The sequence below is a fragment of the Puntigrus tetrazona genome, unplaced genomic scaffold (genome assembly GCF_018831695.1).
Source record: "Puntigrus tetrazona isolate hp1 unplaced genomic scaffold, ASM1883169v1 S000000148, whole genome shotgun sequence".
Lineage (NCBI taxonomy): Eukaryota > Metazoa > Chordata > Actinopteri > Cypriniformes > Cyprinidae > Puntigrus > Puntigrus tetrazona.
In genome coordinates this window covers 382,764-400,000 of record NW_025047824.1, presented here as the reverse complement: position 1 = coordinate 400,000, position 17,237 = coordinate 382,764, and the positions used below count along the sequence as shown (strand labels likewise).

The 17,237-nt window shown below is 36.4% G+C and overlaps 1 protein-coding gene across 5 annotated transcripts in view; it reads left to right on the top strand.

Annotated features, from left to right (window-relative positions):
- The window catches only part of zgc:162858 (uncharacterized protein LOC337771 homolog), a 22,988-nt gene extending 5,751 nt beyond the window's left edge, over window positions 1-17,237 (top strand). The window contains exons 3-7 of one of the 5 annotated variants that reach the window (XM_043230111.1): window positions 3,081-3,189; window positions 3,270-3,407; window positions 7,557-7,639; window positions 15,915-15,923; window positions 17,086-17,221. In XM_043230111.1, coding sequence (XP_043086046.1) covers window positions 3,081-3,189; window positions 3,270-3,407; window positions 7,557-7,604 — 295 coding nt within the window. In that variant the 3' untranslated portion in view covers window positions 7,605-7,639; window positions 15,915-15,923; window positions 17,086-17,221. Of the gene's footprint in view, window positions 1-3,080; window positions 3,190-3,269; window positions 3,408-7,556; window positions 7,640-11,589; window positions 14,163-15,914; window positions 16,414-17,085 lie in introns of those variants that run through there. The other 4 variants (XM_043230110.1, XM_043230108.1, XM_043230109.1 and 1 more) reach the window with 4 other exon arrangements.

Sequence of the window (17,237 nt, the reverse complement as noted above, 5' to 3'; positions counted from 1 at the left end):
ACTGTGTTTGATATAGTTTGAGCCGTACAGATGGAGTGAAGCACTAAACAGAAAGTGCAGCAGAAAGAGTCTAGACAGATGAACAGACTGTGGGCTGTAATAATGAACGTGACCTTGCGTCTACATCGGTTCCTCTGGTTCTCCAGGCTTTGGTTATGTTCCAGATTGATTCCCTCACAGCTCGCCTCGCCTGACCTCTGACCCCAGTCGCCCGCTCTTAACAGCCTTACAGTCTGTCTCTGTCAGCGCCGTCTAAACGGAGCATTAGCATCGCTAAGCAGCATGAAACGCCTGTCAGTGCTTATTCTGATGCTGTTACAAAAAGTGTGTGTTCTTTTTGGCTTGTGTGTGTGTGTGTGTGTGTGTGTGTTCTGTGGAATTAAAGTAGTACTAGATATGCACTAGTTTTGATAATTTTTTTATAAAAATCCACTTGCGTAACTATTGTTAACTCCATTTGCAAATAATTTTATTTCATGTTTGCTCCACATGCGCTCGATTTCCATAATTTTATATTATTACATTCATTTTGTTTGCATTTGTATTGTAGTTATGTTTAGTAGTTATTGTTAACTTTATTTTGCCTATTTTTAGTGTTTTTTTTGTTTTTTTTTCACTGGCTCATTGGCTTCTTTCATTTAATTTTATTAACCCCGTTTGCAGGGTTTTTGACGCTTTCAATCATTTAATTGTTTTGTTTTAATTCAATTTGAATGTATTAAATTTACACGATTTGCATTTTTATTTTAGTATTGTTCAAACTATTTTTTAAATTTTATTTGACGTTCACTTGCATTTTAAGATTTTTTTTGCATACATTGTTTATAACATTCATTGTTATTCCTTATTTGCAATTTTTTCCTTATTCCTTGCCACTTTTATTTTTTTATTTAAAAAAAAAAATATATATATATATATATATATATATATATATATATATATATATATATATATATATATACAATTTATTCTATTACATTTCACTTCCCTTTCACTTTTTGAATTTGTTTTAATACATTCACCTGATTTGCATGTGTCAGTGGGGCCATTTTTCACTATTATTTTCATCTAGGCAGCACACCTGATAGGTAGAAGCAAACAAACTCGACGTAATGTGTATTTGCCGACGCATGCATATTCATGTGCACGTTCACGTCCCAGAATCCCAGAATTTGGGAAAGTTGTGTTTGCTGAATTCGTTCTCGTTCCGTCTGTGTCTTACACAAAAGCAGTGACAGATGACTGTCCAGAAGACTAAATGAACAACCGTCCCGTCTGCTGATCACAGCAGCCCATTATCGCTGAGGAAAACGCTCACTCAGCAGCTCCCGCCGGCCAGAGACCCATCTGAGAGAATGAAGATTAATGAAGTGTCAGTTGGAAAAAGATACATTTTTATTAAACTACACACACAGCTGACCAGCCAGAACTAGACAGTTCATTGGACGATAAGACTTTTGCAAATTGTCCCCCTGATATGATATCCCGTGTGTGTGTGTGTGTGTACACTGTGTGTGTCCGTATGACTTCAAATATCCGTAGTAGTCCCGAAGTGTTTTAGTTTTATCTAAAGCTGGCTTCAATTTGTTCTAAATCATTAGATGTGACATTACACTTCCTTTAGAAGTCGATCTGAGAGCGGTTTCCTCAGGAGCTGCAGAGAAACATGTTGCACTCTGTCAGAAATAATATCTCTCCTGTTATAATCAATAAAGCTGTCTGTTGTTCTCTTTTTGTTTGTTGATATTCTCCAGATATTTCATTTTGTTTTCCTGGTCTGCCTCACATAGAAATGGTCTTTCTCATAAATAACATGTACAATATTTTATGCCATACCTTTAAACAACAAGCAATACCTGTTTTCCCAGTCATCTGTATCTCAAAGTCAAACTGAGTTTGTAATTCATTTATGTGCTCATTTGAGCTCAGCTCAGACTAACATTATAGTCTAGGACTAGGCTTTAGCCTTGTGTATGAAAGCGGGGTAAATGTATACAGTTTACCGGTTTTAGTCTAGTGTCTAATTGTCTTGACAACATTGACAACCACATAGCAACACCTTGGTAACGGTCCAGAATATTTCAAGAGAAAAACACAGTACTAACAAGGGTAAAACAATTCAGAATATCTTGACAACTGCATAGCAACACCTTGGTAATCACCAATATTATGACAAACTCATACTAGAAACCACTTAGAACACCTTGACAGCCATCCAGAATATTATAGGAAACACATACTGTAGCAACACACTCAAAACTATTCAGAACACTTTGGCAACCAGCCAGAACATTACTGTAGCAAGATATCAACACATTAAAAAACATTCAAAACAACTTGACGATTGCATAACAACACCTTGGCAACCATACAAAATATTCTATCAAAACACCCAGTAGAAAAACACAAAAAAACATTCAGAACACCTTGGAAACTGCATAGCGACACCTTGGTAACCATTCAGAACATTTAAGTGACCACGTACTGTACTAGCAACACACTCAAAGCCAGTCAGAACAACTTAATCCTTGCATAGCAACACCTTGGCAACCATACAGAATAATTTGACAAAAACGTTAACCACTCAAACCCCTTAGCAACCAGCCAGAACATAACAAAAGTGTACTGTAGCAAGTTATCAACACATTAAAAAAAAATTCAAAACAACTTGACGATTGCATAACAACACCTTGGCAACCATACAAAATATAACAAAACACCCAGTAGAAGTGCACAAAAAACATTCAGAACACCTTGGAAACTGCGTAGCAACACCCTGGTAACTAAGAAAAACATTCAGAATACCTTAGAAACTGCATAGCAACACCTTGGTAACCATTCCGGACGTTTTAGTGTCCACACACTGTACTAGCAACACACTCTAAGCCAGTCAGAATAGCTTAATTATTGCATAGCAACCGTACAAAATATTATAACAAAAATATTAACCACTCAAACTCCTTGGCTACCACATAGTTGGTAACCATACAAAATATGTTAGCAACCACTTACTGTCGCAATGCACAAAAAATCTCTCGGAGCAACAGTGCACTGAAACAAATGTTGTGTTTATGTTGTAGATACGCCAGTCTGTATTTCTGCTGTGCCATTGAGGACCAGGATAATGAACTGATCACACTGGAGATCATCCACCGCTATGTCGAGCTGCTCGACAAATACTTCGGCAGTGTAAGTCATGCGGCAGAAAATAAATACTAGTTGTCTCGGAACATGAATGCGATAACGGTGATTGATTTTGGCAAACTCAGGTCTGCGAGCTCGATATCATCTTTAACTTCGAGAAGGCGTATTTCATCCTGGACGAGTTCCTGCTGGGAGGCGAGGCTCAGGAGACGTCGAAGAAAAACGTCCTGAAAGCCATCGAGCAGGCGGATCTGCTGCAGGAGGTGAGGCGCCTGCGCTTCCTTAAAGCATTTCAGGGACAAAAACACTTTGCTGAGCAAGATAGTTGAAATAATTAGTCAGTTGATTTGTTTATATCTAGCTTCTATAGAATAATAGCGCGCCAAGTTTAATGGGTCTCTTGTCCTCTTGAGTACTGAGGTTTATTACCGCTACAGCGAAGCAACAGGGCCGTTAGGGTACATCATCGTGTTTTTGGCCTCTCACTTTGAATTGAATAGTATAAATCCCTCAGGAGCTGCAGGTTCACAATGACTCATTGGTTATTGGCGCGCACACACACACACTGCTGTGTGTGTTACCCAGCCGGCCCGGCGCTTGCAAAACAAAACGTTCCTTTGTTCATTACAGTGTAGAGGAACTGAGCTTTCAAACGCAATCTTTTCATCTTCGTCTTCATGGAGTCTAACAGACGCTCAGATCTGCAGGATATCTGTCCTGTCGCTGGGATTTCAGATTGAAGCTGAAGTGTGTCTTTTTTTTTAAGGTCACAGCTTTTTCTCGTATTCCATTTGAATGTGCAGAATTGCTTTAAGTTTAATCTGAAGTCCAAATGACGACACTTTTGCAATCACCCAGATCCCTAGCAACGCCATAAGAACCACTCAAAGCGATTTATCAGTCACCTAAGAAACATCCTGGCAACCGTCCAGAACACTGTAGCAACATACACAAAAGATTTGGGTACTTTAGGAGCCTAGCAATGCCCTATCAACTGCTCCGACCATCCAGAACACTTTGGAAACCACTTAGCATTGACACGGCAACCATTTAATAGTTTCCTCAGAACCAAATTGCAATACCCTAGGAATCATCCAGAATAACTCTTATCAACCGCAGATCAGCATGCTGAAAATTATTTATTAATGGTCTATTAATAATAAATAAATATTCAATAATTTCAACAATTTGGCAACCATCCAATGCATTATAACAACCACATACTATGGCATTGCACTAAAAGCCATAGCAACGCCACAGTAACCATTATGTGAAGTTTAAAAAATCATCTGCAATAGCAATGCACTAGTAACCTCTAAGATCATTATAGTAACAACATACTGTAGCAACAAGCTACAAACACTCAAAACACCTTGGCAGTTGCGTAGCAACACCTTGGTAACCATCCAGAATATTAAAACAAATACAGATTGTAACAACGCACTCAAAGCCACTCAAAACACCTGGGTAGCTGCATAGCAACACCTTGGCGACCTTCCAGAACACTATAGCAACCACATACTGTAGCAACACACTCAAAACACAGTGACAACTGCACAGAAGCACAGCATTTACCGCCCAGAAAACCTTAAAACTGCACAGCAACACCCTAACAACCATTCAGAACACTGTTACAACACACTCAAAACCACACGCCTCGGCATCCACATAGCAACACCCTGGTAGCCGTTTGGTAAATGAGTGCTGTAACAACACACACACTCAGCACACCTTGGTAGCCAACAGCCAACCAGAACATTCTAGCGACGCCCCTACATCCCAGAACATCCTGGCAACTGCACAGAACCTGATAGCAAGCAGTACGTCCTAACAACCTCATAAATACAGCCTAGCACCTAGCAAAAATTGCAACTCTTTCGGCTGCTTTAACAACCGCATCAAACATGCTTAAAAACTGCACCTTAGCAACGCCGAGGATAGCAACGGCATGGCATCCTAACAGCGCTTGCAGTTCCGCTTCGTTCCTCTAGAGGAGAAATGACCTCAGGTGCGCTGCCGAAGAAACGTTTTGATGCCTTTCTTCTCTCTGTTGCTTTCTGTACCCTTCCTTCTTTTGTCCAACCGAATTGTTTTGATTTACAGAATCTAGATTTTCAGATTCGTCTGCTTCCAGGTATGATTTATGGATTATTGCCTGTAGTCGTCAGTCTCCCTGTAGCTCTAGATCCCAGTGCAGTGTGATTTTATTCTGCATGCTGTCAGCTTCCGATCCGATCTAAACAGGAAGCTGGTGACATATGGAATTTTTATCAAATAAAAAGGTTAGAGTTAGTAGTAGCTATAGAGCAATAGAGTGAAACTCATTAAAACGGGTCACATTTCAACACAAAACCAAAGGAATGAAAAAATATTTTACGTACAGAAAATAGTTTGAGGAATCTTCTTAAAAACGGCAAAGGAAAAATTAAAGATATATTTAGTTTGAAAGAAGACAGCATTAATAACGATTGATGTCTTTATTGTATTTTTTTTATCTAGTTTTTAAGATTTAAAAATATTCCGCATAGATATCTGCACTTTATTTATTTTATTATGCTTAGAATTATGGCATCATTGGTCTCTCGTTATCTTTACGTTATCTTTAAGTTCTTATTTTGATTGAATGTTCCCGACACGTTTTGTGAGATTCACCCATTTAGTTACTAACGAAGCCAAGCGGTTTAGTCGCTGCGCATGTTATCGTAAATCCTCCCGGCGCAGGGCTCTTAAGGTGGATGCATGATTGGCTGTTTTTGTAATCGGGGCTGATTTAGGCGTTAGCTGCAGACTAGAGGAAAGGGAAGCATTCATTCACCGTCGTTAAACCCAAGTTTGAAAGCAGAACGAAGCCGCGGTTATCATCTCTGACTGCGATCCCGACAGACTTTGTCCCGAGGGCCAGATTACAGGCAGACAAAGGAGAACGAGAGAACAAAGACGTGCTGTCCACGCTTTAGCAGCAAGACATGACCTAAATGCGCTGATTGCCCAGCGAGGCCTGCGAAACGATTCAGCTAGTCATGCGTCTTCGTGCTGGCATCGTGGGTCGAGCGACTGCAGGAATTTCTGCACGAGATAAACAAATGTGCGTAAAGCATTACGGGCTGAGCCTCCGGGGCTGCCGTAGTCTCGGCTGGGGGTCGTCCTTTAGCTGCAGATTTGAGGTCAGATTTGTGTTTGATGTTTTTAATGAATCTGCTTTGGGTTTTAATGAGCTTCTGCTGCGTTGCGGCAGTTTGCGACGGTATCGTTCACGCGTTCGGTAAATCAATGAAAACCTTGGGTGAAACAGATATTTTTACACATTAAACTGGTCTATGGCTTAATCGCCGTTTTAACGGAATGAACAATTTCCAGTGACTTGAGTCGTATTTTTCCATCTGAAATGTTTAAATGTTACGTCAATTAATATATGAACTATTACCTCTCGCGCGGCGCATTTATTTTGTGGAAACATTAACCTAAGGAAAACTAAAACCATTTACAAGCGCAGATGGCTCAGTTTTAAGCAATTTCGAAAATTTCATTGTACTGCAGTTGGGTTGTTTCATTTAATTTTTAACTACGGTGTACGACAAACCAACGCAATAAAATGCAATAAATACATAGCAATTTAAAAACACCATTTTTGAAAATGTTAAAAATGTAGTTTATCCGTTTTTGCAAATACGCTCTTAATACACAGTAGTTATTGCATATTACATGTTTTAGTAGATCTATAATAATCATGCTCTCTCACACACACACACACACACACCCATACACACACACACACACACACACACTCACTCACACACACACACACACTCACACACACACACACACACTCAATACAATAATTGTGTGTATGTCCTGAAATTGGATCACACTCTTAAAAGCTGAACCACCAAATATTTAAATACTGAATAATATATAATAATAAATTAAACTTAAATTGACAACTGAAAATATAAAAAAAATACTATTTCTAAATATTATTTACAATTTATCTATAGCATGTAGGCCACTGGTTTAGCAGAAAGGGTTCAAAGGGCATTAAAATTGTCCTGGAAATTTTCATTACCATATAATTAAAATATGTCATACCATTTTATTTCATGGCTCGTTGGCGCCATGCTTATTTTCTGCAGCCAGTTGGAGAAATACAGCCACTGTTTGTCTTAACTCCAGCGGTTGGGATAAATTAGTCTCGTGTTGTTTTGACCAAAGATTACTCGGTCTAAGTGGTTTATGTAACTGGAGTGTTATCCTCAAGCACACATTTACCTTCAGTCTGAGATGTAGTGCACTTTTTAGACTTAGTATTTGGTGGATCTTAATCCGATTCCAAGAAACTCTTCCCCCCCGTGAAACAGATTTGGGGTCATTTCGTGGAATCGGGCTGTTTGATTGGCTGGTGTTTCTGTTCGTAGAGCCAGACTGAAGACTGGGGCGGTTTGGCCAATGAGGAGATCTTATAAGGGAGCGGAGTCCCGCCCATGCTGTCAGCCTATTGGTAAACGGTGTGATTTGCTTGAGCTGAAATCTGATTGGGCATGACGAAGCTCTCGCTCGCTCTGATTGGAGGAGACGTGGTGACATTAAAGGTGGGGGGGGTTCGACTTAACTCTTGACCTTTGACCTGGTCAGCCTACGATTCAGGCTGCGTCCCAGTTCACTAAAAGTATGTGAAAGTATATACTACTTTGTATTAATACTGTACACCGGTATTGGGACCAAAATAGAAAATAATATCTAAATACGCTAAATAGTTTCGTGTCCACATAATTTTTTCAATTTATAAATAAAACAAGCGTTATTAGAGTACGTTTGGCAAGAAAATAATGTGTTAGACCTTCTACATCATTTTTATTTAATGCACTGTGTTTGCTTCAGTAAATTTGCCAAATTTAAATGGTTTCTACACCACTTCTTTTTGGTGTAGCATTAAATATGTCATTCTTATAATTTTGAAAAAGTATAAAGTTTATTATTTATTATTAGATAATTCAGAGTTAGCAATAACTAGTTAGTAATCCATTCTTAACGTTTATTAATATAATTGCATTTTATTTGATATAATACCATGAATATATGTTATGTATGTATTTTTTTTTTTGTTTGTTCTTTCTGGAGTGTCTCAAAATTGCTTTTTCAGGTTGACAAAAAATAATAATAAAATAATAAATAAGTAATATATATATATATATATATATATATATATATATATATATATATATATATATATATATATATTATTTATATTTTATTTTTTTTTTTTTTTTTTAACCAGACTAGAATTAAGAACTTTGAATAATTTTTATTATAATAATTATTATTCATTAATTACATTAAGAATGAAATAGTGAGCATGAAATGCAGTTTGTCGCTGCGTATTGTATTCTATAAAATAGCACACAGTGTGTTCTGCAGTGATTAGTACACTAGTAGTAATCCATTTATTTGAAAGATACATATTGTGCTTCAAAGTAAACTATTTAAACCCTAATCTGGCATATTATTCAAACTGGGTTGCAGCATCAGTCTTAAAGGGCCAGTAAGTCATTTGTGGCACACTTTTTAGGGATTTTTCTGTATTATAGCGACACAACTGGTTCTGTGAAAACATTCATGTAAAGCAGATGTGTTGGATTAAAGACACACACCCCGTCTCCGCAATCAGATGCTCTTGATATGTGTGTGGTGTGTGTGTGTGTGTGTGTGGAGCTCTGACTTGATGCTCGACGGGAACTAACCAGCACGGGATGACTAGTGATGTTTGAACTCTTTTGTTTCATGCCTGCAGTGAGCTGTGCTGCTCTGTCAACGCTGGAGCGGGCGGGGTGTGTGTGTGTGTGTGTGTGTGTGTGTGTGTGTGTGTGTGTGTGTGTGCGCGTGTGTGCGTGTGCGTGTGAGCGTGAGAGCCGAGGATGAGACATGAGTGCCTTCCTTTTCATTTTGGGGCTTCGGTGCTGCATAAATATCCCACTGCATCAGAATAAATCACATTATGCGGCGAGGGGTTTGCGTTTTATGATGTGATCTCTGTATCTCGTCTCTATCTCTCTTCCTCGCTGTCTGTCTTTTGCTGATGCTCTTAAGTTTTTGTTGAATTTACAACATTATATTCACTTTTTAGATAAAGTACATCTCATGTAACCTTTCAACTGAAAATGATAAATTTTATGTTATGTATTTATATGAATGTTTGTGCCAATAATTAAATTAAATATACAGCTAAATCTATATTTTAACACATATAGATAGATTTAAACATGCTATTATTATACTTGTGTGGGTGTGTGTGTGTGTGTGTGTGTGTCTTGTAATAATCTTATAAAAAATAAAATAAAATGGTTTATAATAATAATTAAAAATTAATGTTTATGTGTGTGTGTGTGTGTGTGTGTGTGTATATATATAATAATAATATAATATAATATAATATAATAATACATAATATAAAAAGCACAATGAGGCATTATTAAAATTATTAAAATTAGAAAAAAGTTTTAATTATATTTCAAATACAAATTTTATTTAATAGATAAATATAAAAAGATAATTATTTTATAATTTAATTATATAAACATATGAATTTATGTATTTTTGTTTTCTCAGAAATGTTCTGGAATTACTTTACCAGGTGGAGCACTCTCATTATTTAATAAAAGACAATAAAAAAACAAAACAATATATTATATAATATATAATAAAAATTGTATATTTTTTCTGTGATCATTTTAAATATTTTTTCCATTTGACTTGCATGTAATATGTGACCTTAACACATTTTTGTGATTTTTTTTTTCACCCAGCACGGTTCCATGTGATTTAGTTTTAATAATCCGATTACCATTCTTTACTTTTTACTTAAAAAAAAAAAATTCTACTAAAGCGATTTCAAGCTTAGGTCTTAAACTTCAAACGGACGCCTCCCTCTGTTTGCCGAGAGGGTTTTAATTGAAAGCGCGGGATCCGTCGCTCGATCTAATGAGAAGTCGACCCGGGAAAGTCGCTCCGGAACATTCCTGACAGAGCAGAAGAAATTCCACACGGACTCAGAGCTCAAAGCCGGCTGATCCGAACGCTGTTAGCTGCAGGGGAAGCGAGCTCTGGTGTCATGACGCTGCCGTTCTGTGTGTTTGTGAATGTCCTGCAGGTGTTTTGAGTCCCAACATGTCGGCCGAGTCCTCTGGACTCTTCCAGAGTTAAACCGGTTCAGATCGACGCGCTTCAGGTCTGGGTCTCCTTCCGTCTGTAGAATGGTTTTCCTGTTAGAGCAGAACCACCACTAGAAGGTCCGTTTAATGTAGCTTTGAGTGTTTGTGTTCCTCCTGCTCTTAGTTTAGGGTTTATATCGTTGTTCCCCATCCTGTGTGTTCATGCAGAGATAGGTGGTTTTGTACTAGTACTAAAATCAACATAAAAGTCTCTTAGAATTGTCAGAAATGCATTTGTTTGGTCTGAAATGGAGTAAAAATATTGAAATATTTTTCTGGTTTAAAGTCACTATTTTCTGTTATGATATATTTTATTAATGAATTTATTTATTTGATGCGCAGCTGACTTTTCAGCATCATTAATCCAGTTTTCAGTGTCACATGGTCCTTCAGAAATCATTCTAATATACTGATTTGCTGCATTTCTGATCATAATCAGTGCTGAAAACGGTCGTGTCTCCAAAAAATTTGAGGAAACTGCATCTGAAGATGCATCTGATTTTCCAAGATTCACAGATAAATAGAAAGTTCAAAAAGTACACTGTTTTTTGTGGTAATATATATAAAATATATATTATATATATATATATATATATATATATATATATATATATATATATATATATATGTGTGATCACAGTTATCATATTCAGTACCGATATTAATATATAATAATACTAATTGTAAAATTTAATGTTCAATATTACATAATTTTTACCACATCTTAAATATGTGGCTTTGTTCATTAATATTTGAAGTATTAAATTGAAAATCAATGCATTTTTGATGCATACATTTTTTTTTATTAGACGTTTGATTGGTATTATGTGAGATTACAGTAGTTTTGCAACTTATAGTTGTTTTAATCTTATGACAGTTCTAATTAAAATATAATTCCATTGTAGAACGTATGACCAGAATGTATATTGAGTGCATTTACATGTGCAATAAAATGTTACTACTACCCAAAAAACCCCATCCTCTTTATCAGTTTTGATTTAAATGTAAATAAACATGCAAAAATATTTAATAAAAGCCCTGAACCCTGCTGTAAGCGTTTATATGCGGCGTGCAAACCTGTGTGTGTGAGTTTAACCTGTTTTTACCAATAATCGCTCGGAGATTGTTGACGTGTATGTTTTTGTCGATGCCTGTCGTCCTGCACGCGTCTGTCCGTCTGCATCTCACTGCTGTGTGTTTGCCCGCTCCATTATCAGTGTGTGTTTGTGTGTTTCTCCTTCAGCCCCGACATGAGTACTTTAACGTGCCCGTGTACTGATTGGCTGCATGCTGAGCCCCGCCCCCCTGCACGCCCGCTGGCCCCGCCTCTGCCTCCAGCACCGTCCAAACAGAGAGCTGCATCTTGGACCCTGTTTCACCTGCACGCCGTCCAGCTGTGTGTGTGTGTGTGTGTGTGTGTGTGTGTGTGTGTGTTTAACTGTGCTGAATCAATGTTATTCCTGTATCGTTCAGGCGACTCTCAATCACGTAGCTTGGGGAAATCAGGGCTCACTTTGAAGACACTTTTACCAGATATTTCAGATTCACTGAAGAATTCGCTCAAACTCTAGAGAACCAGGTTATGTAGAGAAAAGTAGACTTTCGGCCTTTATTTCGTAGCTTCGATTAGAAAATTAGTTTCGCCACAAAATCGGTTGAAAACGAGTGACTGAAAACAGTAAAGCCCGGCTCACGCTGTGTGCGAATTTTAGCCATTTTAAAAATCCTAAAAGATTCTTACAATCCTAGACTAATATCCGTAGTCTTTGATCGTTAGTTTGACACGTTCACCGACAGCTGATTGATGCACGTTGCGATTAAATTTTATTCTGGCCGTGTCTGAAGGTTTTTCTCGTACGACGAACAGCAAACTTGATCACAATTGATGCCAGAGATATATTCTTACCAAAAATAATATAATTAGCATAATAATATTTGACCTAATTAACCAAAAGATATATTCTATATAGAATTTTTTTTTTGCGCGCACGCAAAAAAGTTGACGATATTTAATTCATAGCGATTATCGACGATTTGATTACGCACACCGTCTCTGTATTTAATAAAAATAGTTTATTACCATCACGCTATTCTCCTATTTGATATCGTTCGTACGCTTTGACGCGATCTGTAGTGTTAAAAGAGCAATATATATAAGTGATCGATAATAACTGCGCTCCCACGGTGTCACGTGATCATAATATTCGTAGAGTCTGACAAGTACAATCTTTCTAAGAAATCGCACGGTGTAAGCCCGGCTTCACTTAATTGTGTGTATTTTACGATGTTTTAGGAAAATAATAGTGTTATGAATAGCAGCTGTGGTCCAATCGATGGTAAATGTAGTCATTTTATAAATGATGAGTTTGTTCGTGCACGTCATTGCAACGTTAGTTTTAGTTTCTTGATTGTAGTAGAAAGTTATAGCAACAGTTTTCTGTTGGCGCTCACACACACACGGATCTACAGCGGCCTCAAATCACTTCAAATATTAAAACGTCATTTCTGTCGCGTGAAATAATCAACCTGATCTTAATAAGTACCTCTTTTTGCGCAGCTCGCTTTTTTAACGTATCTTACAGTGCGTTTCGCCGCAGAAAAACGTCCACTAAAACACTGTTTCAATACGTCAACCCTGGCACATTTCGTTACGTTGACGCAAGTATCGCTGCGTTTTAGTTACTTTAAATATCTGTGGGCTGTTGCTAAAAGTTAATGCCGTGTCATAATGGGAATAAGCCAGATAAAACCCCAAATGCACAATTTCATTTAATTTGAATCGTTTAGTTGAGTAGTCGTCGCACGGGATCGAACCGGAGCTCGCCGTCTCTCAAGAACATCTCCGTGATCTACCGAACAAACCTACGGCTTATATAGAGATATGAAGGATATGTACGACGATAACGTTCAAAAGCAGCACCTCCCAGCATATTAATATTACATTGAAGGCATAACATTGTGTGAAAATGACACTTTATTAATCGAAACTCTGTAAATTAGCGCAAAGAGGAATAAAATGCATTTCTTTTGGAAACCGATACGTACTTGTCGGTACGTATTTAAAAAAAAAAGTGCACCCAGGTACATTTATGCCATGAGGCCAGTCATATTAAATAGTTGTATGTATTTTTAGTCATGCATATCTAATATTTAGTCACTTGAGAGTTAAGTGTAGGTACGTTCACCTACGTATCTGGCTCAAGTCGTCTGATACAGTGAGAATACGAAGAAAGGCCCAAACCGAGCAGAAACATGCAGTTTGGTGCGGATGCTGATTTTTATACGATGAAATTCTGCTGCTTGTGACGCAAACCTTCCTACCAGATTCTGACCTGAAATGATCTGAACATCAGCGATCGCTCCGTATCTCTCAAACGATCTCAGTAGGACGAGACTGAGAGGATCAAACTTGAAGAAGCAAAGCAAAGCTCCTCAAAAGATCCAGGAAGAGCTCACCTGGAGATGAACAATCAAGTAGAAGTTTAAAGAGCTTCTACTTGATTGAAAACGACCCTCTAGTTGATCAATCAGAGCTCGGAAGAGCTGACTCCATCCACGAAAACCATGAAAACCACCAAAACAGCAGCTGATTCAAACACCTTCGTCTGAGCCAAGTCCACATTGTTTTAATTTGAGCCGCTGTATTTCTGCCGTCACTGTTTTACGTCCCTCACCCCTCGTGTTTTGTTCAGTATTCGTAGAGATGGGTTTGAGAGCGTATTCGAGGTATTAAACGAAGGCTTTGAGTTGATCTGTGGCCCGAATGAATGTCAAATCATGTATCGCTGTAGAAATAAACCAAATATGTGCAATTTAGAGAAGCGTGTTCTTGTCTTTATAGCTTTAGTTCTGAATTCAGAGCTCGAGAAACCTGTCCAGGTGATACTTCACGTGAAAATTCCCGATATACAGATACTGACAGAAATGTTTCGTCTGTTAGAGATACATTTCGAAAGTCTAAATATGCGTTTTTGTTCGTTAACGCGATTCGGTCGAGTCACGAGGGACGCCAGACGAAAGCGGAGCGGGTTATTATCGAGGAAAAGCTGACTTTGAGGAAAGGCTGAAGGTTTGGTCTGATGGTTTGTGCTCTCCTCCCGGACGAACGCTGATTGGGTTTTAATTCTCGGGGGTCATGAATGATTCATCCTCCGGGAGGTTCGTCTGCTCGTGTCTTTACCCGCCGTTTAAGAGCAGAGGATTTAGGTTTAACGAGTTGAATGTCGACGCTGGGAAAGGGCTGATCTGCGACCGTTCCCTTAAAGACCTGATTTAAACCCTTAAAAAAATGCTCAGGTTTCGTCGATTTGATCTTTTTCGTTCGAATAAAACCCGTTCATTTAGATCGGACCGATTTTCTCCTGTATATAGTTTTTATAACCATTATTTAGCGTTTGTTTGGTATATATTCAGATTTTATAACAGACAAAGCCCACATTTGAATGACTGTTTATGGAAGATATTTATTTAAATGTTTTAATCGAAAGCAATTTTGTTTAGTATTTTATCATAAATATTTTAAATGTTTTATATATATATATATATATGTATATGTATAGTAACATTATTTTAATTTATTTTTTCGTAAAGTATTAGTATTATTAGTAATATTAGTTTATATATATATATATGAACATTTTAAAATATATATAAAAATTATATTATTTTTGGTAAGTATTTAGTTCATATTACAAAATAAGAGCTCATTTAAAATGTTTAGTACTTTACAAAAGCCCATATTTAAATAATTTTAGTATGGATTATCATAAATATTTTAAGTGTGTGTATATATATATGTATATATATGTATGTGTATATATATATATATATATATATATATATATATATATATATATATATATATATATATATATATATATATATATATACATATATATATATATATATATATATATATATATATATATATATATATATATATATATATATATATAAATATTTTAAAATACTTTTGGTTAGTTTAGTCAAATATTATGCTAATTATATTATTTTGGGTAAGTATTTAGTTCATATTACAAAATAAGAGCACATTTAAAATGTTCAGTACTTTACAAAAGCCCATATTTAAATAATTTTGTGTTTTTTAGTATGTTAAAATGATGGTTTTTGGTAAAAAATGTAGTTTTTATAACAAAAACAAAAGCAACATTTAAATCCTTTAGTGCTTTATGATAAATATTTAGCTTTTTATATCCACAGCGAAAGCCCGTATTAAAATTATTTAGCAAAATATTTAGTTCATATTACAAAAGCAGAGCCAACATTTAAAGCGTTTAGTATTTCTACAAAGCCCCATTCTTTTAGCGTGTGCTTTACTTTTTATAACAAAAAACAAATCCCATGTTAAACATTTAGCTTCGTTAAAACCAAAAACTGTTTTCAGCTTCATAACAAAGCCGGGTGTTAGAAGCGTGTCCTGTAGGTTTTATTAATGTCACTAATACTTTTCTCTGCTACTAAACTGAAAGCTGAGAAGCGTTTAGGAGAGGCAAGGTGTGTAACTCTTCTCTCTCTCTTCCCCTCATCTCGTGTCCCGGTGGCCTTCAGGACGCTAAAGTAAGTAGTGCCTGTTCTGAGTGTTGTGAGTGTATTTGTGTCATCCGTGAGTCATTGGTGGCGGCCCACATGCTGATTATTTTCAGATCTCGCGGGATAATTTTAGCTCGGCTCATCTCCATGCGCTTCATGCTGCCGAGCCAGAACATGATCTTTAGCGTAATTGCATCGCTTTTTTATCCCATAGAAGACTTTTAAAGTTCATTCTCCACCTTGTCTTTTGACTTCTTGTGTCTGTGATGTCCGTGGTGCAAAGAAAATGATTGATACATTCAGAGCTGTTTTTTTTTTTACAGTAAGAACAAGTATAAAGGGATCAGATTTTACATGCATAATGAATACGACGTAAATACTGTATATTTGCAAAGCTACGCTGATCAGCAAATTTATTATAGCAAAAAAAAAAATATATATATATATATAAAAAAAGCTAGTGTTGTAATTAAGTATTTGTTTGATAAATACTTTTAACATTTTTAAAAAATATTTAACGGCTTTTATAAGTAAACTTTAAGTTTTTCTAAGTAAAATTTGTTTGTGAATGTTTGATTTTTCTGACCAAGGCAAAGCCAAAGTTTGAATTATTACATGTTTATTGCTAAATATTTACTTTATAATAAAATATTTGCAATTTATTTTAATTATGCAAAATTTTTATATATATATATATATATATAGTTAATATTTGGTTGAAATTTACAGAGTTTTAGTGAATATTAATAAATAAAAAATGCATTAAAAATTTATATATATATATATATATATATATATATATATAAAATATGTGTGTATATGTAATTTTTTTTTTTTTTATTTTTAAATATTTTTTATATGCATTTCTAAATTAAAAAATAAATATTGATAAATATTTGGCTCTTATAGCAGTATTTTGTAGTGTTCAGTATATTTGTGACCCTGGGGATCAAAAGCAGCCGCTGGGGTATAGTTCTAGTTGAACCCTTTGTTAAAATGACATTTTTCTTATATGCCAAAAAAGTCATTAGGATATTAAGAAAAGATCACGTTCCACGGAGATATTCCGTAAACGACCTATGACCCATGAATATACGAAATCTCATTCAGGATTAGCTGAGAAGAATAACTGAGAAAACTGTCCCCGTGACTGGTTTTTCTCGTATGATCTGTGATCTTCCTCTCACAGGAAGCAGAGACTCCCCGCAGCGTCCTCGAGGAGATCGGACTCACATAGACCCTCCGAGACGACAGTCACACACACACACACACACACACACACACTGAGAGCCTGACCACTGAAGATGTACACACACACACACACACACACACACACACACA